Genomic DNA, 23,119 nt, shown 5'->3' with positions numbered 1-23,119 from the left:
GCCGACTTTAAGGAGGGGGTACTGTTAGAACCTTGCCAGAATGTCACGGCGTCACGCTGTCACATCTGTCATATATTTTATTACATAATAATTTCCCTCTGCTGCTACAGTTCGACGGAGGCTAAACTATCGGCATACTGCTAAAATGGCGCAAGCTACAGACTTACCAATTGAACTTATCGATTTAATCTTATCTTTCTTGCCTCCGAACCATGCGGAGCAAGTACAATGGAGAAGGGCGGCGGCGGCTATAGGAAGAGAGGCAAGACCGGTAGGTTGGAACCTATCGGATCATCGGTGCAGACGGTGTGGGAGGGTATGCTTAGCAATGTGGGACTATGAGGAGCAGAAGGCATGGGTGATACAGAGATGGGGATACTGGGGGCCGCGGCAATGGGCAATAGCCGGATTCTTTGTGCTATGTCCATGTGATGCGATGTTAGGTAACTACTTCGGGACGTATTGGTTTGTGTGAGTAGATTACCGGTTTAGGAGTTGTTTGTGCTTGTGGACACTTTTATGGTTTGTTTGGTGCTGTTGACGTTTTTATGATCAATTTACTTTTGTTTACTTACTTCTTACTCCACTCTTCTTTTCTCATGTCAAATGTATAATTAGTCTACTTTCTCATACGTACTTCTTTTCACATGTCAGTATATAAATAAGTTACCTAGGGTAGTTGGTCTGTGCGCCGTAGTCTAGGTATATAAAGTAGGTAGAAACTTGTAGAAGACTCCGTCGAGTTCTCTTAGGTTCACGCCTAATAAAACTTTTATCACTTTCCTCTATAGTTCTTAAGTTCAGGTGTGACCTGTGACATCTCAGTCACAGTCGCCCTAACAGAAACGGGTTCTCAGCGTCTGTTATTGGGGCAATTGCCCAAACCGCATGACTTCCTTTGTACTAGCCTGCCTGCTTTCCCTTGGGCATGATGTTGTCCTTGGCGTACTTCACCGTCTTTGCCGCTGGGCTGTTTTTCCGTTCAGAGAAGACGAGGTCGGTTGGCGTGGCCCTTGTCCATTTTTTAAAGGATTTTTAGAAGATGTGAAGCGATCAAGGCGTTTCAACATCAGCATATCTGAAATGAGGTTTTTCAAATATGAAGTGTCTCTACATACCCTCTGCCGTTATACAAATCCCAGCGAAATACTGAAGCCAGTAGGACAATCTGCTCTAAAAGTTCATGGCTCAGAAATCAAGGGGTTCATGCAGAACGCTCTTTTGACATTCTATTATACACCTGACCCAGGTTCACACCTAGAATGGACATTATTCCGTCACTTCAATTTTGGTTGCCTAGCTCATTCCCAGAGTACTCTAAATTGCGCCAATATCCTCCTTTTTGTCGAAAGGTTATATGCTGTGAGTGTGCTACCAGCCTTGTGTCTTGGGTAAGCGACTAAAGCACGCTTTTCAGTGGGGCAAAGATAACGCTCCAAACATTGTTCGTGTCAAGCCGTCAGGTCCGCTAGACAGCCAGTTTATAGAAAAGTGTGAAGGGCTCGCTGAACCATTCGTATGGATTCTTTTTCTTATAGCGACCTCCCCAGGCAGTGTCCTGATTACTATCCTTTAGGATCTTGAGGTGAAAGGGAAGTGGTGGGCGCTTCGTCTAACGGGCCCCAAGTATGTATTACTTGGGCATGAAGCGGGAGTTCTCGTCGTACTGGCTACTGATAGTGTTCCTGGGGTTGAGCTAAAAGACTTTAGATGCTACATCTATACGTCTGCTATGCTTGAATACATGTAACATGTGACATGTGACATTTGTATGACGCAGTACTTGTGCTATTTTTTGTTTTTTTTTTTTGTTTTGTTTTTGTTTTTGTCTTTGTATTTGTTTTTTTTGTTTAACGACCTTGGTAGGCCAGACTTGTGCTATTTTGCCAGGACAGCAATGAGCATCGTCGCTCGCCATGTCCTCTGCTATCCACCCACGATTTTGCCTCAGACTCGGTGTTACTATTCACAACGCCCTTGTTTCTTTAGATACGATCCTGCTTTTGTGGCTCCCTGACGGATCAATTCAAAAAATCGGAACCCCGATGACACACCCGGAAAGAAAATAAAAAGTCGGAAGACGATGACCACAAGCCAGAGCCCGCACCGGCTACAAAAATGTTCAGAACTGCGGGTCCAGTACCCCCTACTTCGCTATAAATTTATCCCGTCGGTCCTAGTGGCAAAATGGCAGATTGCTGTGCGACATCCCAGTGTACAGAGGAGGGAATATAGAGCGGGAATGACCGTGTAGGTGGTTTTCACGTAAAACGCAAATCCGGTGCTGACAGTTTGTCCTACCCAAAGCGACAATTCCTGGGCTCTGAGAATGGAGTTTTATTGTGTTGGCGAAGATATATTCCTCAAAGCTCTTCAGTAATCACATTATTGCCGTCGGGTTCCGGGATGGTCCACGAGACTGCCCACTTCTTGGTTGGAAGAGGCCCAACCTTGCACCCGCTCACATGGCCTCCGTTCCTCATGTTGGTATAAACCTTAGTATTGGACTTGAATCATATCACTTGTATCCTCGCCCTCTAACAACTATGAACTACCACGTCCATATCTCATCTTCTTGGGAAAGTTCTGGCTGGGGATTCACGTAAGTTCGAGTTTAACTCCGTGCTATTGTTTGCTGAGCTTTAATTCTTCTTTTCCATCGAGATAGGAGCCATGGCAGTCGGATGATCTCGAGATCTGGGAGGTACTTGGGTTCTCATATCCCGATTTCGACACTGAGAGGAAAGTTCAAGGAGGTCAGAAGGTTATACACTAACATCTTGATTCGCCAACGTCCTGGATGCGTGACCCACCAAACGGAAGTCCTGCTCGTCTACCATTGGAGCAGTCGACACCTTCCACGAGACTACACCCCAGACTTGTTCCAACTGTGCTCGTGATTAAGGCCTTGACGCGAAAGGTTCTCGTCATCTCAACTACATTGATAATGGTCAGGAGATCTATGAGGTTGCAAAGATGACGCGGCCCGGAGCCTGCCAGGGTTACTGAATATTTGAAGAAGAGGAAGTGTAGCTGCAAAGGTCAATCGGTGAGGAATTCTGTGCTAGTGCAGAAGATTGAAACTAACTTGAAACTCTGCATAGGCTGCTGGCGCAAAACTCATGCGCCTCTCACCCTTGCGACCAAGGGAGTGCCCTTCTATCCTCCTGCTGGTGCGACTCCCTTAGCTCGCGAAGAAGCGGCCTGTTACCGTTCTTGATGACGTTATTCGTCGCGTTGACTGGATATCTTCTGCCTTGTAAACTATAACACTCTGCAACCGTGTCCAATAAAACAATGTGACTATCCATTTTAAGGTGAATCATTGGTACTTCGACTTGATCATTCTTCGATTGCTGGACGCAGTGGCCAGATTCCACCTTTAGGTAGATTATTTCAGCAATCAATGCACGACAGCTGGAAGCGACTTGTGACTGTCACAACTGCCATTCTGGGTCTCGGTCGAAGAGGGCTTGATCTAATTGATCTCCTCGCCGGAATACTGCGCTCCGGGACACCTACACCTGTCTTAGCATGGATAATGAACATACCGGTGACCATGAGTAACAGTTCGCTATTTCGCTCCAACAAGAATTTTCTGAATAGCGTTGTGCTGGCTCACAATGCCAAGGAAGGATAAATTTGGATGATGGAGTGCGATCCTGTGCGATCCCATGGCGACCGAACGTGTGAGTCAACTCCAACCCATCATTTCTTAAGTTCTTGACTCACGCTAAGTATAGAGTTATCTCAGTGTATATCTACGCGCGTGCCCAGCACAGCATCCACTCTCCCTTCCATTCTCTCCAGAAATACGGAATATCTGGACCATGACGATGCACCCAGAGCTGAAGCACGCACTCGACTTGAACCTATCTGCGCTGGAACGTAAGCTCAGGCAAAAATTGTATGTGATTGAGGCTAGCTTAATATCCCCGGCAGTGATCAGACTCTTTACAAAGCACCACTCTGGCATATTAGAGGAGTGCGTTGGGTTAGACGTCCAAGATGAATTAAAACCCAGTGACTGCTCGTTCTGGGACACTTGGCAACCTTGTGAATTTTTCGCTTTGACAGTTTAAGCCTGCCTACTTACAAATGGTAATAGTGTTTCGTGAAGTGCCTTGGTTCTGCTTGGAGCCCCCACCAGTCAGTGAAGCGTTCTTGAGCATTCACAAAGACCTCACGAGGGAGGTCATCTCGTGGCTCTGTGACTCCGGAAGGACGAGTAATGTTTACCTTATCGAAGAAGCGCTGACGCAAACCGAGAACATCTATGAAAATTACAGAGCCAATGCGTTTGCCTCCATTTGTTACGATGCTCATCGTTTTGGATTATCACTTCGAGGCGTGCCCCATTCCCCTCCTGGCATTTCCCTGCTTTGTGGTGCACTCGCAGAACATTACCCCCCATTCCGCCGCATTCTCACCCAGATATTATTTGATCACACAGAGATTCTTAACCTACCAGCACGTACTCAGTTTAAAAAGCTCATCTATGAACCATGGAAGGCACTTCAAATATCACACCCCCAGTACGTCGCTGCACCACCCGTGGTTGTTCTCCGCTGGCATGATCCTACATTCATATCATCGGATGAAGAGCTTCTGCGCTCAGTATGCGAGTTTGCTTCGATGCGGCATGCTCCGCCGTTGTTATGGATTATCTCATTCAGCCCCAAATGCAAACTTTCTATCCAGGATCTTCTTGACCCTTTCTATCCTCGGCTTACTCGAGTATCTGTTTGTTATAATGATGCTTCCAGTGACACGGAGTTATTTCTTCATCATCGCTTCGGTATTATCCGCCAAAAGCACAAGGAGATGTTTACTGAACACGAAGTATGGCCATTGGAGGAGCAGATGTGCCATCTGACCAGGATATTTTCGGGATCCTTCGACGCTGTTGACGTCGTTACCCAATTCGTCGATTACGAGGGTGATGGTGGACCAAAGGCGCACTTGAAGACATTTTTGGACTACATGGTTGACTCTCCTTCACCTTCGGATGAACAACCGTATTGTGCTATCGACCACTTCTATACTCGTACATTTTCCAACGTTCCTCCCGGCCTTCTTCCGGTCGTGAAACAGGTCCTCAGCGTCTGCTGTTGGGGCAATCACCCAAATTACGTGACTTCCTTCGTACTAGCCTGCCTGCTTTCCCTTCGGCACGACGTTGTCCTCGGCGTGCTTCGCCGTCTTCGCCGCTGGGCTGTGATTCTGCACAGAGAAGACAAGATCGATCTGTATGACCCTAGTCGGTTTTTCAAAGACTTCTTAGAAGATGAGACGCGATCAAGGTGTTTCAACATCAGCGAATCTGAATTCAGGTTTCTCATATATGAAGTATCTCCACGCATCCTCAGTCATTATTCAAATCCAAGTGAATCACTGAAGCCGGTGGGACAATTTACTCTAAAATCGCACGGTTCAGAAATCAAGAAATTCATGGACAATGCTCTTTGGACATTCTATTATGCACCTGCCATGGGTTCACATACGGAGTGGACACTATTGCGTCGCTTCGATTTTCGTTGCCTGGCTTATTCCCAGAGTAATTTCCATCGGCCCGATTTATTCAATTTCGTCAAAAAGTTGTATGCGGTGGGTGTGCCACTAGCCTTAAGTTTTGGGCAATGACTAAAGCATGCTCTTTAGCGGGACAAAAATAACTCACCAAACATCGTTCGTGTCGTGGCTACAGGTCCTTTAGACAGGCAGTTCATAGAAAAGTGTGAAGGGCTCGCTGAACCGTTGGTATGATTTTTTCTTATAACAACTTCCCGGCAGTGTCCTTAACCATCCTATAGGATCTTGAGGAGGAAGGGGAGTGGTGGGAGCTTCGTCCAACGGGCCCCAAGTATGTATTACTTGGGCTTGAAGCTGGAACCGTTCTTGTCATATTGGCTACTGAAAGAGGTCCTGAGGTCAAACTAGAGTACTACAGATGCAGCATCTATACGTCTGCTATGCTTGAGTATATGTAACATGTAATATGTGACTTTGTGTGATATAGTGGTACTGTCAGCGCTGTCCACCGGCGATTTCTGCCTCAGACTCGGTCCTTCTACTCATAAAACCCCCTTTTTCCAGATATATTTCTGCCTCGCGGCTCCTAGATGGGTCAATTCAAAAAACCCGAACCCCGAAGGCACACCCGAGAATGAACACGTCAAGTCGGAGGACAATGACCACAAGCCAGAGCCCCGAAAATGAGGCTGAGAACGAGCCTGTGTCCTCGCCCTAGTCGTCAGCTTCATTGCGTCCACCTCTCCATCATGGTCTTTTACACCACCCCTCCACCGTCTCCTCCTTCTGGTCCCAAACCCGGATCTGACTTTTTACCAAACAATCCGTACCGGAAAACTACCCGCAGCTCCTCGAGCTCCCTATAGCTCCAAGTCCTCTTTCCTCTGGTTTTTATCGCACAAATGATCAGCTTCTCGATAAACGCAGTCATGTCGAATGTAATTGATGAACCCGACAAAGTCGCTGATTTTGCTACGCGACCTTCAAGAATTCCAAAATGCCCTCGAAAATCTGGTCGTCGAGGTAAGTCTGCTATAATTCTTAGTGTTGAGTTGAAGTTGAAACATCTAGTATCCTCTCTGGTAGTCTATGAGCTACGATGTCTATATCAGTGAAGGGATAAGCCAGGAGGAGACTTGGACTTTCTTGCTGGGCAAGTCTTGGACTCCCAACCGAGGATTCACTCAACTGTAGGTTATTGTTTTCTGAACTGCCATTCTTGTTTTCCAGCACCTGAGCTTTTCTCTGGGGCAGAGCCAACTACCGTTCCTGACGACAGCATTTTTCGCGCCCACTAAACATATTGTAACTCGTGAACCGCGAAGCTGTGCAACCGTGTATGATATGAAAGAATGTAAATTTTGGGATTTAATATGATTATGATACTTGTGAGTGTCAAGGTTGAGATTGTTGTGACGGCGACCTCGAGGCCAAATCGTCCGTGCGGCGTACCAATGTAGATAAATCTAAGCAGAAAATAGCGATGCCATTCCTCGCGTGGTTCAAGCCACCTAGGTATATTTCTTTGAAATCCTAATTTTTATTCTTTACGTTTCATCCGAAACATCGCAAATACATGATGACGATGCACCCAGGGTACGTTGGAGCATGCATTCAATGCGGACCTCCTAATCCCGCTTCAATTGGTTCATCGGAAAAAAAGGTTGTTGGAACTCGAAACCAATTCAATAATACCTGTGATACATTCACAGTAGGTGTACACGGTATAGAACCGTGCACGTTTGAGCTAATGTATGCTTTGGATTCCTCCAGGACATCATATGTAGACAAAGGTCAGTCAGAATCTGACGACAAACCAGCGAGTATTCTTACAGTCCGGAAAAGGAAATATTTCTTGAGGTCACATGATGAGTAGCACGACTCTCTGACCCGGGCTGTGACTTTGCTAACGTTTTCTTCTCGTCGACTAGTGCAGAATGATAGGTGCTAGATGCGTATTTCGATGTTTTCGCGCTCTTGAAAGATTTGGCGACAAAGTAACTGGAGCTGCCGGCCCATTTTTCGTTGCTTTTGCTATTGCACTGACAGGAACAGGAACTATTGCATTTTGTAAGTTTTAGCTTCTCTCTCTGCCGTCTTACCGTATTGACTTGGATTTAGTTGATATAATTGCTCCTTCCCTCAACTACAAATTTATTTCGCTCCCTCTCTGCACTCTGATAGCCGTCAACTTACATGCGCATTACTATTACGTCTGCATCATACCCCCTGGATTTGTGGAGGATTCCCCGAATGAGGAGGGACAGAGTCTACTATGGGCCAAGAGAAAACAGATACCGAAGCGTGAGGGAGGCGGGGGCCGTGTTTTAGCTGCGACGAGAGTAGGTGCTGTGGGAGCGCGCGTGACGAACGCTGAAGTGAGTAAATGTCGCAAATGTGGCCGACTGCGACCAGAGGTGAGTGCTGTTCGCTTCGTTCGCTTATGAGGTTATTGACTATAATGCGAGAGAGCTCACCACTGTAGAATCTGTAATCGCTGCGTTTTGAAATACGACCATCATTGTCCTGTGAGTCGCCACACCCCGCTCCAACTTTGTTATTTCGTTGATAAGTTTGTCTAGTGTACGCCATTTTCCTACTTCGGTCGCCTTTCCGCACGCTCATACTTGATATAGGGATAAATCAATGTGTCGGGCTGCATAACGAGCGCCATTTTGTCCTCTTCCTGTTTGTGACATGCCCTATTGAATAACCTCCCCGGATCTGACGCATCTTTTGCAGTATATATCTTACATTGGCATGCTTTTGTGTTAGCATCCTTGGATGGTCCTTCCTCCTTGAATCGCTTGGTATAACATACTCGCTCATGGTATGCTCTTTTTGCCTCTCATAGCACTTCATAACCTCTGAGCATCACTTAGTGGCCATATCACGTCCCGGAAGTCGCATTTGCTATGATTTACATTCTCGCGGTTGTTATGTTTTTCGCCGTAGGCATTATGGGTGCATTCCATCTCAGATCTGTTTCTCGAGGGGAAACATCAGTCGAAGCGCAAGATCATGAAACCTATCATACTCGTGCCAAGTCACGAGGAGAGGTGAGTCTCCTTGAGTTTCTCTTATCTATCTCTTAAACGATGTGGGTGACATGTTTCGCAGACGTTCGTCAATTCGTATGACCTCGGGTTCGTCCTCTCGTTTGGTGGCGAATGTGTAGGGTTTCTAACTAGAGTTTAGCAAACGTAAAAATTTGGAACTATTCTTTAACATCGGAGAGGGCGGTTAGTAAGTAAATTACGTTGCATTTCCAGAGTACCCATTTTAACGCCTCTATCCAGCCCATGGTATACCCTAATCATACCGCTACGCATCATGCCCTATACAGACGGTCGATACTGGGCTCGCCAGGCCGGTTTAGATCGACATGCAGGTGTATATGAAGGCGAGGAATTGACCGACGAAGATGATGATGGCGACGATGATGTTGGGGTCGAATGAACGAGAAAGCCTATGGCTTTGCTTTGTTCGCTGTACCCGTTGGATCTATACGCCGCTGGTGAGTTTCCGACTTTACTTTAACGATGGACCTTCTGGATGAAGCTTGCCGGGGCCATATGACACTTCGAAGTTGTTTCCATTCGGTGGCAACTTGGGAAGTATTTGGGTGACTTAAGAACCGGCTATTTGCAAACTTGGTCGCTGGGCTTTTCGGTTTTTATTGGATTGCTCAACGGTCAATATCTGAATTTTTTGGTCCCGCTGTTGTGTTTATGACTGTCGCTGACTTATCCTCTTATTGCACATAATCAGGAGCGGAAAGAGATGGTTAATTGCACTACAAAAGAAGTCCAATATACACTCCTATACCCTTCAAGCGACGAAATTTGCCAAATTTTCACACCAGTGCGGGATGTAGGTTAATACTCTGCGCAACCCCTACTCTGTGAAACGCTAGATGCCGATCTCATGCCCCTCACCTGGCCAAATATGTTGCATCGTCGCTTTGTTTTCTATTTTACTCGTTATGAATTCATCCAAGCTTGGTGAATTGGTGGAATAGGTTCTAATCTTCATCGACGACAGCAAGTCATTCAATCTGGCATTAAATATAAATCCTCAGCAACAATATACGCGTATCGATGAATGCTCACAGGGCTCGACTAGACACAAGTCCCTTCTAATGTGACGATGAAAATATGTCATTACAATTATAGGTCAACATTGCCGTACGCCCTCTGAACATGCGTACACGCGTACATCTAACTCCCCTCTCATTAACGAAGTGATACACCCACTCCGATGATTACGACTCCGAAGTCAACGACATCGCTAGCGCTCTTTACGATTTCTGGAACCATGCCTTGTATTCCCTGCTGCACACATAACTGTCTCCGATATCAACGGCATCAGTCAGATGGCAGAAGCCCTTGGAACGCATCTGAGAAAAGTAGAAACGAAGTTGATATTTCCGACTCGGATGTCTGATCGGGGAATGAAACCGGTTGGTTATAGTATGGATAGTTCTTACGATCACGCAGACGATTAGTCTGACAGTCTTCTGTATTCGAAGTGTGAGGGCAAGAAAAGATGTCGCAATACATGTCACGCGGTAGTTATTACAGGGCAGTCCCAAGTTTAATCGCTTGCATTGAACCAGTAACACAACAGCATGATATTGAAGCACTCTATTGGCTTATATGCCAGGAGGTGGAGATCATTGCTTGGCGAACAACTGTATACTTCAACGTCATTCCTCATCGCAGTTAGTGAGTTTCATCAGTCTCTCGAAAAGCGGAATCCGACTCCAAGCATTAACAACTAAATATGATTTTCCAAACACAGGCGAGATAATAATACACTGATCACCCGATAATATAATATAAGCCATCGCCTGGACGGCTACGAAGCGTCTAGAGGAACAAAAAAAACACTGATTGAAGACACTGGTTTTAGAGGATGTTTTAAGAGGATCTGGGTTGCCACATAAGCGCTGCAGATAATGAACTTGTGGCAGAGGATTCCACCGCATCCTTCCGATATAGGCGATCTATCCTACCCGTTAAACGCATGGACTCAGAGGGACGAGAGAAAACATACATCTGGATGCGTCTTGCCTGGGGTAAGTTGTACGTGTATATTCAAATTCCATGGAACCCCCAGTGATATTTTCTCCATTAATAGAGGTCATCGAGGAGATTCCTGTAGTTGTAGTTGGAGTTGTTGTGTCCCAGTAACTGTCGGATGAGGGGAAGGACGGGTTCGGACAACTTGATTGAGTATCAAACGAGGTTGAGCGATGTGAAAAGGATTCTTCCTCATCTCTGCGGTATGGATAATGCAGAGTCACTGAAGGGGTAACTAGTTCTGGATGCTCGAGTTCAAATATCCGGGCTTTTAGTGTTTCAATAGTCTCTTCAAGAGTCGCGACTTTCGACTTGCTTTGCGAATTATCCCAATCGCAAGCATCAGCCTTGGGTTTTCGTCGACAGGAACCACAAATTGGTCGAACGCCATCACATCTCTGAAAGGAAACTACGTTCAGATATCATCGCGGGAGAAGTAAGGGGTAACAAACAATTTTGTGTGCCCTATGCAACCGTAAATATGTCAAAAATACGAGCAGAAGGCAGGGAAGGACAATCACTGACCTGCACACTGCACAAGCCTTCCCCCGCTTTAACGGAGAGATGTTGGACCGTATAGCGTCATCAGACTTGAAGCCTCCCGAGGACATCGAATCGATATCCACTAGATCGGATTCCTGAAAGTAGTGCGACATGCTTGAGAAGGTTGAGGAAAGTGAGGCCAGTGGTACTATACGACTCGGAAGGCCGGCATTATATAGTTTGCAGTGGGATAACAGTGTTAGAGATTTGAAGCATGGCTGTGCTTCGTAGCTCCCTTGGCTCCAGAGTTCGACATTGTAGACGCGCGCTAGAATATTACTTGAGCGTTTATCTATCATTGTTCTCGTTTTAGAATCCCAACGTCACCTTTGAATAATGAAATTTCTGAAGCGAGAATCTACTAACTTTCAATCAAGGGAGGTCCATTTTAAGAATACAAATTCTACGTTACACCATAAGAAGCATGTTTCTGCTTCCATGGTTCAAAATATTCAACGACTGCACCCGAGGTCATCATGAGTTAAGACTGTACCACATATGGCATCATTATTTTTGAGGAAGTAGATCTCGGAGTAATTCGTCCGTGTTTGTGGTCCGGACCAATTCTCCGGCTAATCGCGTCGCCAAACTTCCGATCTATAGAGCATAAAATCTTATATTTTCATTCAATGAAAGCAAAGAACATAGCGAGTAAAATATACTTATTGAGAACGTCGTCGTTTGGCGTTCAACTCGCACTATAGTCATGATTTGTTCACAATGGGAGTGCGGAACAAATTCAAGTGTAAAAATTAGATCATTTCTGAAGAAGATCATGTCTAATGCAGATCTCGTCGGAGACATTTTCAATGACAGGTACCTTGCGCAGACCAATCAATCAAATGACTCAAGAAAGGGGCAGCTTGAAACTCCAAAGAAAAAGAAATTTCCAAAGGTTAAACAAAATTTATTCTTAGACCTGGCGGAGATAGGTCGGGAGTATACATACATATGACAACATGATCTAGGAAAACTTGTTATCAGATGTAAAGCTAATAGTACTTGCCCTGCCGTGCACTGTTCTTTGCGAGTCGTTAATCCAACTTCAAACCACTTATGCAAATGACATGTAATATTAGTGAAATGTTGTGTTCTGATAGCCTGCAAGTTGATGAGACTAGCGTCGATACTAAGAGTCACCGTGTCAGGCACAGAACATCGCAGGAACAATGCCCAACCTTTTAAGGACACCCAAGTGTATGCTCAAGACTTTCCACCGGGAAACATGACATCCGTTTTTGTCAAAAATACGACATTTGATGGCTCTCGTAAGTCCGTTCGCATTGGAAATTAAATTTCCACGCCGCACTGGTATCGTTCCAGTTTGGTTCCAGTGGTGTGCGGACCGATCCGTTAATTAGCTAATTTCTCGAGATCTGCCAGAGTATGTCCCACTCTGCCCGAGGTTTCCAAAGTGCTTCTCAGGCAATCGATGTCTTTCGTTTCGCCCCTGGGCCATTTGCATTAGGGCAGCCTCCGTGCTAAGTTAGTTTGCAACGACTTCATCATAAAAATATAATTCCTTTCGCTTCCACAGCGAATCGATTTCCACGGAAAACCGAGCGATTCGTTGGATCGGACCAGCGATCCGTATAGGACTTCATATCAATATCTGAAATGATCTTTGGAGCCTGGGTCCTGAGGTTCAAAACCGGATTGTCGTTCGGTATGCATTTTCTCAGGCTCAGAGCTATCCCCGAATCTATAGCGTTATGGTTGACGTGCTCTATGCTTGTCATTATGACTGAAGTGATGGTGTAACTTTGAGGAGCAGTGCTGCTGCCTTCTCATAACAAGACCGGATAGATCAAACCGGATCATGGCTATTAATACATTCGGACTCCAATCCCGACCTATCCCGAACTTGGAAGCACACGGTAATATTTCTACTACCGTCACAAAATTGCCACCATCCATTTGCCGCCGGTTTCAGGGATCAATGTTATGATTGTTATCTTGTTCCTAATTGGTAATTGAGATTGTTTTTGCGAGATCATATAGTGGTCCTTTGCATATCGATTTAATTGATGAAGTCGTACCTGTTTCGTGAGCCACATTCTGACCATGCGTGAAACTATTCCAAACCAAGGGTTAGCCTGACGCCTAGCATGACCTGCCAAAGGTCTCGACATAGACGAAAAGAACAGAAGGCAGCTCCTCCGTCTCCGCCTCCGTCGGAACCTCTCACCTTGATTGATTGTTTTCTTGATGCCTGTGGATTCCACTCGTGTGTCTGTGGAGTGTGCGTTGGAATCGTCCTCTTGGATTTTTTCTTCCATTTCTAAAGCCTGTACGACTGCCAACCATCCAAACAGCCGGAAATTAATTTGCCAAGAGAGCTTGCAGCTGGATGCCGCGAGTCCTAACACCGATCCCGCTTTCCTCGTAGCTCCCGCTCCAACCCGAGAACAACGACTAACGATTTCTTATTAAAGCTTCAATCGAGATGAAGATCAAGGGGTTTCTTAGAGTTGAGTTCGCATGGTCTTTACCAAGAGTCCAAGGATCAGTTCCAAGCTGAACATTTACAAGCTGAAACTGTAATAGAAATCAAAACACATATGGGATCAATCTTAAGTTGTTGTTCTGACGAGAGTACAAGAACTCGGTGCCGATAGCGGGAAAACAATACCAGATGTAAGGCTCGATCTGCCATTGTTGAAGTCTTTTTGTTGGACATGATACGGAGCATTCTAATTTTAGGACCCGTCATTACTAGAAAAAATCTTGTCTGGTTTATATGAGCTGACATACTACATCAGTGCAAAACTACCTGAGGATTGTTCAACGGGAGGTTGATGATCAATATAAATTCCCCGAGACCGTAGATTTGGAAAACTTATAAAGGAATTTTTAATGTGGGTCCATGCAGTTTACAACCGTGACCAAGTGCGCCAGTTCACGGATGTGTAACCCTCTCCATTCAAACATGAGCTTTCGGGCTTTGATAAGAAGGATGAGAGGAAGTTTCGAGGACCAAATTAATGATTAAATATATGGCTATTCTCTACAATGCTCCTAAACGGGTGTTATTTACATCCAGCGTCAGCAGCCTTCAAAAGAAATAATGAAGAACGAGAAAGAAAAAAGAAAAAAAGATGATTTGCAACTAGTACTACAATGATCGTAAGTCCATGCCTGCAGAAAAATACGAGATCGGAGGGTATAGATCTGACACCCAACCGGAGAAAAAAAATAGATCACAGAGGTGTCAATGCTTTCCGTACAAGCTCCTTCTGTTGACTAGTCAACGAATTCGGGAATATCACTTCCCATTTTACAACCAAATCACCCTTCTTCGAAGCCCCCTCTTTCCGAATAGGCATTCCCTCACCGTGAATCCTAGTCTCTTGACCGGGCTTCACGATCCCGAACGGTTGTGGAACTTGTAGTCTACGGCCATCGAGGAAGGTGATGATTTTCTTCGATGAAGAGCCTGTGAGCGCCTCGACCAACGGTATTTGGACAGTGCATATGAGGTCATTATGATCGCGTTTGAAAGTTTGGTGAGGTTTAGTCTCGGTAACGAAAACCAGGTCCTGCGATTCACCGTATGGTGGGACCTCATTACCGGCTTTCGGGAATCTGACTTTGGTTCCGTCTTTCCATCCTGGTAGAACATTGATTTCAAGAACCTTGTCCTCGGTGGTACCGTTCAGGAGACGACGACCGACTTTAAGTCGTTTCGTGGCACCGGAGTAAAGTTCTTCCAGAGTGAGTTTGAGTGGTCGTTCGATTGGAGGAGGTTTTTCGGCTCCCTGAGGGGAAGCACCTGGAAACTGAGATTGACGTTGTGAAGGCTGCGGCCGTCTAGGTATCCCGCCAGGCATACCCCCAGGAGATTGATAGGAGAAACCTCCCATATCGTCGTCATCATCATACCCACCACCCCCTCGACCAAACATGCCGCTTCCACTGAAGAAGCCCCCGCCCCCAAACATTTGCCTAATCATCAATAAGTAATAGAGCAAAAAAGTGAGTGAATGAAAGACGTACTCAAATATCTTTTGAGGATCAGTCGGGTTGAACTGATTGCGACCACCGGGGCCTCCTGATGTAAAGGTGAAGGTGGTTCCACCTCCACCGGGAACGCCGCCAAAGCCACCTGGGAAGCCTCCAGCGGCGCCCGGTGTAGGGCCTCCGCCACCTTTCAGACCTTCCTCACCGAATTGGTCGTAGATAGTTCGTTTCTGTTTATCATTGAGGACTTCAAATGCCTCTGAAATCTATCATGTTCAATGGCTATTAGTGAAAGAAACTTGAAGAAGGAGTGTGGAAACAAACTTCTTTGAATTTCTTAGTAGCTTCTTCCGAGTTCTTGTTCCGGTCTGGGTGCCATTTCAGCGCCTGCGCAGTCAAGGTTGTCAGCTATTACGATACGAAGACTGCGAAATTCCGCACCATTTTCTTGTACGCTTTCTTGATATCATCTTCGCTGGCGTCCTTTGTTACGCCCAATAGCTTGTAGTAGTCAACTCCCATAGTTGAGACGAAAAATAAAGTGTGCTCTGTGGTTTTATCTGGTCATCGGACATTTGCTAGAGCTTTCCAGCACCTCCGACATGATGTCATCGTGTTCCAGAAACATCCCACAAGTCACGTGACAGGTCACATGAAGCGGAGATAACGGCTTCGCAGGTTGCTCATCGCCGCCATGTCGAGCCCGCCGCCGTCGACGACGACGACGACCAGAAACACCGACGACGCTGACCAGGCAGAGCACCCGTCCATTTCACGGCGGTCATGGCCCTCTATTCTGTCGCCGTTCTCGCCGTCCGCCCTTGCGCTCCTTCCGAGGCTACGCCGGCCCGCACGCTACCTTCGCGCTGACCACGTTCCCGAGACTGAGCCAGACAGCGAGGGTCTGCAGCCAACTGTGCAGGACTACCATTCGATCAACTTGCCTCCTCAGGTCCGCGTTCCCAAGAAAGTGCGTACCCCAGTCCGGGTCGAGGGCAAAGTTTGGTTTGCGAACGAACGCAGTAAGTCCCAGCCACGTGGTGAAAATAACTCGAATTCTGAAGCGCCGTCCAGCTTGGGTATCTTGGTTGAACATTTCTGTGATCCTCGCGACACTTTCTCTTGCTCTCTTCAATGCATCTAGAGATGACATTGCGACGCTTTTTGCCTATATCTATGCCGTGATTAGTATCTGCACGCTTGTAAGTCATGTTACTTGTATGCATTCGTGATTATTTATTTGTTTTTAGGTTTACGGCTGGGCCATCTATCAATATCGTATAACTTTGATTCGCAGACGCGATCCAGGACACTTTGATAGCCCAGCAGGGCCTGTCATCCTCAGCATTGCTCTCTTTTTTGCCGTACTTTCGAATTTTGTCATTAGAGGTGAGCATGTCGCATATTGTCATAAAGTTTCGTCCATCTCACCACATAATGTCAAAATAGTGAGAGATCTGTAAGCTACTGCCCATTATGATCGTTTCTATCTTTACTTATCATCATCGATTCTAGTCGCAGTAAAGGTGTTCCTATTCCGGGCGCGGAATTCTTCGGATTCGCGAACAGCATCAATGCATCTTCAATTGCTATGTACCAGCAACAGCAGACTTTCTAAACACCAGACTCGTTCTCATGCGACCAACGTCCATGCCATACTTCTTTTCTTGGCTTTTCAATTACCTTGATCGACCCTGCTTTTCTCAGAATCATTGTTGATCCTCGAGACTCATGTATGCATGAATTTCAATATTACAGTTATACCTAGAATCTGAGATCGGTGTTATTTGCCTATAAGTGTCTATTTTTTTTATTTTCGAAATGCACCAGTCTTTCGGTTCGGTTCGTATAAATAGGATGCTAATGTGCATCGTCGTAATGTACAGCCTTTCACCTGGGGAAGTGGAAATGCCAGGATACACGAGTATTTTCCATTATGGCCATCCTGAATTATTCGGTTTACTCTAAGACAGTGAAAATCGAGCCTCAGCCATTAGCAGTGTTAAACGCTCAGAAACATGGAGTAGAACGTCCTGGAGTAATTGAGGGACGCAATGGCTGTGAAGGTTCCGTCTAGAAAAGATTGATATCTGGATGCTGTCGAAAGTCAATTCTACCGAGAAGGAGATCGTTCGTTAATGTTGTAGTAAATGACGTTGCGCAGCTGTGCTTTTCTCGTAAATGTTTTGATAGACGCTCTCCTACTGTACTGAGATATAAGAGTCGAGAGAGCAAAGGGATAATACTCATCCCTCGCCTCTCAGACAGGTCTTTTTGTGAACTCCTTCAAAGTCTTAAATCTCGCTTTCATATTTTCGCTCTCTGAATCAATGTCGTCACCTCCTGGAGCTTTTTATGTGTTCCTTCAATGCGACGGACGTCTTGTAAGCACTCTTGAAATTTTTCACAGCGCATCCTGACATTAATCCAAAAACACCTTCTCACAGAATCTTGGGGTATTCCCATCTCGAGCCCACGCCGATAAATTCTGGCGTATCGTATTAAGAATCAGGAACGGTGGTCCTTGTCGAAGATATCACTCTCAACATTATGTTGTTCCCGTCCTTCCGGATAAGGTTCGGAATGATCCTAATTGGAATGAGAAAATGTGTTTGGTCCGACCGGTACAGGATGAAGACCCCTTGCCTGTTATTTCGCCTGATCAGCATCCTGATAATAGAAACGGCGCTTCGTGAGTTCCTTTATCTCGTTGACATGAACTATCCATTAAACTCTTTCATAAGATTCTATATTAGATCTACTTTACATCCTAAATTCTTTTGGTACTTCAATCACACCAACAGACGAGTTGAACTTTCCAAAACCAATCAAACAAAGTTCACTATCACAAGAACGAGCACACCTCCACAGTTTGCTTCGACTCCAACAACACGAACCGAAGAAGATATATTGATAGGTGAAGACATGGTTGCCTTGTCTGTAGGAATTAACGGTCAAAGAGTTGATATTGTGAGAAGTCCGGAGAACACGATGATACCTAGGAATCAACCAGGACCCTTTCAGTTCAGTATGTTTGAGCAGGGGTTTTATGGTTTGTATGGTCAAGCTGAGGGGTTGGTTTGTACCACGGGCAATGGAGATGATGAGGGAGAGAGGTGGGAATTTGTGGCTTAGTACGGTAGAAGGCGATGAACGAGGATGACGTATACTCAATATTAATTAACATAACACGACCGCAAAGTAATTTTAGTTCATTGGCCACGATTGAGAGTATTATATGTATCGTCATCAGAAAATTGCTACATGTTCGATGGTGAGAGTTGAATGGGCCAGCGTTGTAAATTTGAACATTCACGATTAAACGCAAGGAAAGGCCGCTAAAGCTATAAGCATCCGTCTGATTTGCAAACGTGACCAAACACACGCTCAACCTACGCTCACAGTGCGCACCAAGTTCGCACAAACCATACTCGCACAGAAATACGCGTATGGGGCTAGTATAGTGACACAATGTTGTCCAATTTTTGTCCTTCATAAAACACTGAAAGATACTCTACAACGCAGACATGGCCAGGATAAGCGCCGGGCTGTCAGACGATGGGATCTTAACTACTAATAACACAGGACATCGCCGAGCGTTCAGAAGGTAACCAGTAATCCATCAAGGCACTGCCTTCTTTTCCCCCAACACCATCCTTCACGAAATGGCACCCAGGAGGAAAAGGAATAAGATCAGGGAGTGGCTTTTAGGTTTCTTCTCATCAAAAGACGAGATTCACTACATGCCAGACGGTCAGTGCTTCCAATGAAGTATACTATGAAGTTACAGTAATCAGAGTCTACCCATAGGTCCCCAGCGTCACACAGGGCCCGGAGGCTTCTTCAATAATGCACAACATTCTACTGTAAACAATTCCGCAATGACCGCGGTACACGGGAACCAATATTTCTTATCTACTGAAGGGGATCGCAACATTGCGACGCACAGTGGGTGATCTCCTATACATTTCATGCTACCCGAGCTCATTTGTTACAGTTATGAAATTGCTTTCCGATCATATCATCCTCGGCGCCGCTCATGATGATTCTATTCGTGTACCGCCCCCTCGATGCCATCCAGGCACTCGCGTCAGCTTGATAGCCCGAATCACCGCATGGTTTAATAGCGAACAACTACAGGAGCTTCTTCTGTGGATTACTGGCCCTGCTGGCGTCGGGAAATCTGCCATAGTCCAGACATTTGCAGAATACCTTGTAGAGTCCCAGCTCCTCGGCGCATCTGTGTTCTGTTCTCGGCCAAACAAACGCAACAATCCCTATCGAATATTCAACACAATCGCTTATCAACTAGCTATCCGAATTACAGCATACCGCGAGTTTTTGATTGAGCGACTCAGCCTTGACCCTCAATTGCTGAATAGGGATATGACGACGCAGTTCAACGCGTATATTGTCGAGCCTTTCGTGGAGAAGAAAATTGGAGTGGGAGGGAAAAGATGGGGGATACTGCTGGACGGACTGGACGAGCTCGATGGAGAGGATGCGCAGTGCGAAATCATCCAACTCATCAGCACCTTTACACTTGAGCATCGCGATGCTCCTCTCGTGTGGATAATTGCCAGCCGTCCAGAATCACACATCTCTAACACATTTGACGACGATGAAGTACGGCGCAGTTGCTGGTCGGAGTACATTCCGATCGACTCCACCGAAGCCTGCGAGGACGTCGACCGCTTTTTACGATCAAGTTTCAAGATGATACAGAAGAAATATCGTCACAGCGTTTCCAGAAACTGGCCTAGTAGAGATACCGATTTCACAAAACTCACGGCTGCAGCTTCTGGGCTTTTCATCTATGCTCAAGTAGTGATGGAGTTCATCAGAGATCCGCATCACGCCAATCCCGTCTCACGGCTCGAGGTACTCTTACGAGTTATTGACCGTTCCAATGTTGTCCCAACAAACGAGAATCCCTTTGTCCAACTGGATGCACTCTACAGCGAAATTCTGTCTTCGATTCCGTCGACGCTATGGCCTACAACAAAACGATTATTTGGTGTGGCGATTTATGAGGGGCAGATTAAGCTTGGACCGTATGACAACAAATTGCGCTCAAACATATTATCCCTCCGAGGAATGTCCATACTCCTTGACGTCCCTCGAAACTCTGTCTACGCGAGCTTAGACAAATCCCGGTCCACCCTCAAGATACCTGATTGGAAAGTCGCTCACAAGCAGCCGTTGACATTCCTGCATGCGTCGTTTTCCGACTATCTGAAGGATTCAAGTAGATCCGGGGATTTTTACATTGGTGTTGAAGAGAATGCCAAAGAAAACGTGGGATTGAGGCTTTTAGAGATTTGGAGCGAATGTAGTGGAGATGATATTAGCATGGGTATGTATGACCTTCTCACCTTCATAGCATATACTGACGTCTCTTGGTTTTAGTGTCCGTCAAGCCGACGTGGCACCAATACTGCTCGAAATTGGATGATAAGTCACCGTCAAAGGGCATTAACCGATTCTATACCAACCTTTTCCACGGTACTGTGAAGTACCTAGCAAGGGCGATATTTGACTTTCTGCAAGTACCAATGGCTCCCTCATATGCGTTGTTAAAGAAAATGCATATGCGAAAGCTCTGCTACGTTTTCAAGGCGGTGGATGTGGTGTGTTTTGTAAATGGTGTGGCGGTAAATCACTTCCAAATTCTCCTTCAATTCTGAGCTTCACCGCTTTCGTAGGCTATTTCGCCCAAGCCCTGGCATGTAGGACTTCTCCGGGAAGTGCAGCTCAGAGACCTTGACTTTGGACACCTTGACTGGAAAGAGATGAGCCCGGCATGCGCTCATTATGGGAAAAAACGCACATTGATACACCGCGTGAGTGAAGTGCACCTTACTACGGCGGAAATCTCCTGAATATTTGTTGCCTTCTACCGCAATAGCCATGTTCAAGTGTTGGATTAAAAAAATTCGTTTCCAATCTAGAATCACTTCAAAAACGCTCACCGGAGCTTAAAGTTTTTATCTTTGGGGGTGTACCTAAAGAGCGGGTTGCAGTCTTTCGCTTTCCTTTGAGCCAGAGGTCTAATCGCCTCGTTACTTTTACGCCTTACGTAATTCCTTATCCTGAGTAAAAGCGCAGCTCCAATTCCAATATCTATCTGCTCCAAATTTCTTTTCTAAGTATCTTAACTGATTAGTATGATGATAGGATGAACATGTGAACATCTGTATGGTGTATATGTTGCAAGAACCAAACAATAGAGCCAAGTAATATGGGTTCATTACACAATTGGAAGGTATCAAGTAAACACCGAGTCATCGAGGTATCGACCGATCGTAGTTTCGTTACAGAAAAGTAACGTATTTCTTCTGACCCAGGGCAGGGGGCGGCGCAGTCGAACCAAGTACGTGAAATGTATTTGACGGCAGGGTATGGCACATCTTTGGTATTACTAGGACTCGCTGAGGGCCGTACCACGAGTGTCTTCAGTTACCAGTACCGTAACTTTTCCTCAAATTGTTATGACTTGTTCCCATTTTCTTTCATCCTATGACTCGTAGTAATAGTTTCCAATGTGACTCGTCTCGTCTAATGACTCATCTATGTAAAGTATATAAAATACCAGAAAACTATGTAGTAAACTCAGTTTGATATTAATTCTTTGTTTTCTAAACTTATTTCGTCTCGACTTAAGTATCCGTTTTCACGGATAACACAAATCCTCACACTCTTATGCTGTTTCTTGGTGGTGCCTTCTCTCTTTTTTCAAATTTGCCTGAACGAGAGCAGGGAGCAGAATGGAGTCCGTGGAGGGATGTTCGGAAGAGACGTTATGATTATGCTTGAGAACCGAATACTCCTCGTGGGCTTTAGGTCGAACCAGTCCGACTTTCGCGATCGTTGTTCTGATACTTGATTAACGATAAGATAACGCACGCAACGATTGTAGACCAATCAATCTCAAATCAGCCGGTAATTCATAATACAAATTGTTAAGACAAGGAAAGTCGAGCAAGAGAAACGAGGTCTGGTTCATGAACATAACAAGCGCCATCATCCGAGATTTCGCGGAACCTTCACAGTTTACCGGGTGTTAAACAGCAACTTCTTGTTTTGGGACCATCTTCACTAGATGGTTATAGTACGTCATGACGGTCATGATCAGGGTATAAACATAAGTATCAAACATTAGAAGGTCATTGACCGAAATTTTACTAAGACTTACGTTGGTCGAGAGGACACTGATAACGGTTCTCTCAAACGAATTCATCTCATCCCAAGGGCCGTTAAGCTGCCATAAAATAGGGAGTAATGCAAAATACGCCACGAGGTAGTACATCGTGTCATCTTCCGTATCCGCAGCATCCCCTCTACGCCTCTGATTATGAACAGTATCAGGTAGAGCGCCATACCGAGGCGGAGGAGTATTATTGATTCCAGTTCGTTGAAGCTGTTTTGAGTACAGGTACACAAAACGCAATGCTACAGTATTCTTGAGCATTGACCACTATAAGGGATAATAGGAAATATACGAACCATAAATGAGAGGAATGGTTTGGGTTTGAAGGAAATTAAGTAAAAAAGCAGTGCCACCAAGTTTATCAAATCCTCTTCCCTGACACTATACTACCATTCATACGCTCTCCCTCGAGAAGCGCCTCTTGCAGACATAGGTAGAATGTATCCAGGGACCCAGCTTAGATGGCGACACCAAGAATAATGGCACCCAAACACGGTACATCATCTCACGCGCAGACATGTGCTGTCAGAGGAGTCGTTTGCATCCGACATGGCAACCCTCCTCTAGCTTCGCCAGAGTCGGGGAAACGAAACCAAACACACGCCCAACCTACGTTCACACAAACCATACTCGCATAGAAATACGCGCATGGGGCTAGTAATGTTGTCCAATTTTTTTGTCCTTCGAAATAGACTGAAAGATACCCTACGCAGACATGGCCAGGATAAGCGCCGGGCTGTCAGACCATGGGTTCTTAACTTCTTCTAACACAGGACAATGCCGAGCGCCC

The 23,119-nt window shown here is 45.6% G+C and overlaps 8 protein-coding genes across 8 annotated transcripts; 6 read left to right on the top strand and 2 right to left on the bottom strand.

Annotated features, from left to right (window-relative positions):
- Positions 1-1,083: 1,083 nt before the first annotated feature.
- On the top strand, positions 1,084-1,750 carry AGABI2DRAFT_116607 (hypothetical protein; the record flags this gene model as incomplete). Its single annotated transcript, XM_006459582.1, has 3 exons — positions 1,084-1,362; positions 1,418-1,516; positions 1,577-1,750. The coding sequence occupies 3 exons, from the start codon at positions 1,084-1,086 to the stop codon at positions 1,748-1,750; spliced, it is 552 nt and encodes a 183-aa protein (XP_006459645.1).
- A 1,924-nt stretch (positions 1,751-3,674) lies between these two features.
- On the top strand, positions 3,675-5,990 carry AGABI2DRAFT_116606 (hypothetical protein; the record flags this gene model as incomplete). The annotated part of the gene is made up of 6 exons (XM_006459581.1): positions 3,675-3,689; positions 3,744-3,888; positions 3,943-4,056; positions 4,109-5,607; positions 5,662-5,760; positions 5,814-5,990. The coding sequence occupies 6 exons, from the start codon at positions 3,675-3,677 to the stop codon at positions 5,988-5,990; spliced, it is 2,049 nt and encodes a 682-aa protein (XP_006459644.1).
- Positions 5,991-7,464: 1,474 nt separating this feature from the next.
- AGABI2DRAFT_202002 (hypothetical protein) lies at positions 7,465-9,004 on the top strand. The gene is made up of 9 exons (XM_006459580.1): positions 7,465-7,602; positions 7,654-7,949; positions 8,001-8,064; positions 8,169-8,220; positions 8,275-8,362; positions 8,415-8,591; positions 8,653-8,678; positions 8,731-8,778; positions 8,832-9,004. Exons 1-9 carry the CDS (start codon positions 7,470-7,472, stop codon positions 8,989-8,991), a joined length of 1,044 nt encoding a protein of 347 aa, XP_006459643.1. The 5' UTR covers positions 7,465-7,469; the 3' UTR covers positions 8,992-9,004.
- A 1,548-nt stretch (positions 9,005-10,552) lies between these two features.
- On the bottom strand, positions 10,553-11,272 carry AGABI2DRAFT_116604 (hypothetical protein; the record flags this gene model as incomplete). Its single annotated transcript, XM_006459579.1, has 3 exons — positions 10,553-11,014; positions 11,069-11,081; positions 11,142-11,272. 3 exons carry the CDS (start codon positions 11,270-11,272, stop codon positions 10,553-10,555), a joined length of 606 nt encoding a protein of 201 aa, XP_006459642.1.
- Positions 11,273-14,146: 2,874 nt separating this feature from the next.
- Positions 14,147-15,641, bottom strand: AGABI2DRAFT_201998 (hypothetical protein; the record flags this gene model as incomplete). Its single annotated transcript, XM_006459578.1, has 4 exons — positions 14,147-15,104; positions 15,156-15,385; positions 15,444-15,506; positions 15,561-15,641. 4 exons carry the CDS (start codon positions 15,639-15,641, stop codon positions 14,360-14,362), a joined length of 1,119 nt encoding a protein of 372 aa, XP_006459641.1. The 3' UTR covers positions 14,147-14,359.
- Positions 15,642-15,761: 120 nt separating this feature from the next.
- AGABI2DRAFT_191544 (hypothetical protein) lies at positions 15,762-16,966 on the top strand. Its single transcript, XM_006459577.1, has 5 exons — positions 15,762-16,141; positions 16,194-16,321; positions 16,370-16,508; positions 16,569-16,578; positions 16,635-16,966. The coding sequence occupies exons 1-5, from the start codon at positions 15,814-15,816 to the stop codon at positions 16,735-16,737; spliced, it is 708 nt and encodes a 235-aa protein (XP_006459640.1). The 5' UTR covers positions 15,762-15,813; the 3' UTR covers positions 16,738-16,966.
- A 483-nt stretch (positions 16,967-17,449) lies between these two features.
- On the top strand, positions 17,450-18,254 carry AGABI2DRAFT_116601 (hypothetical protein; the record flags this gene model as incomplete). Its single annotated transcript, XM_006459576.1, has 3 exons — positions 17,450-17,503; positions 17,567-17,811; positions 17,876-18,254. The coding sequence occupies 3 exons, from the start codon at positions 17,450-17,452 to the stop codon at positions 18,252-18,254; spliced, it is 678 nt and encodes a 225-aa protein (XP_006459639.1).
- A 530-nt stretch (positions 18,255-18,784) lies between these two features.
- AGABI2DRAFT_116600 (hypothetical protein) lies at positions 18,785-21,219 on the top strand (the record flags this gene model as incomplete). The annotated part of the gene is made up of 6 exons (XM_006459575.1): positions 18,785-18,872; positions 18,930-19,067; positions 19,117-20,475; positions 20,529-20,773; positions 20,825-20,962; positions 21,028-21,219. The coding sequence occupies 6 exons, from the start codon at positions 18,785-18,787 to the stop codon at positions 21,217-21,219; spliced, it is 2,160 nt and encodes a 719-aa protein (XP_006459638.1).
- Between the last annotated feature and the right edge of the window lie 1,900 nt (positions 21,220-23,119).

This window comes from Agaricus bisporus (assembly GCF_000300575.1).
Source record: "Agaricus bisporus var. bisporus H97 unplaced genomic scaffold AGABI2scaffold_3, whole genome shotgun sequence".
In the NCBI taxonomy this organism is placed as follows: Eukaryota; Fungi; Basidiomycota; class Agaricomycetes; order Agaricales; family Agaricaceae; genus Agaricus; species Agaricus bisporus.
Note: the sequence above shows the minus strand (reverse complement) of the source record. Positions and strands in the feature narration are given on the sequence as shown.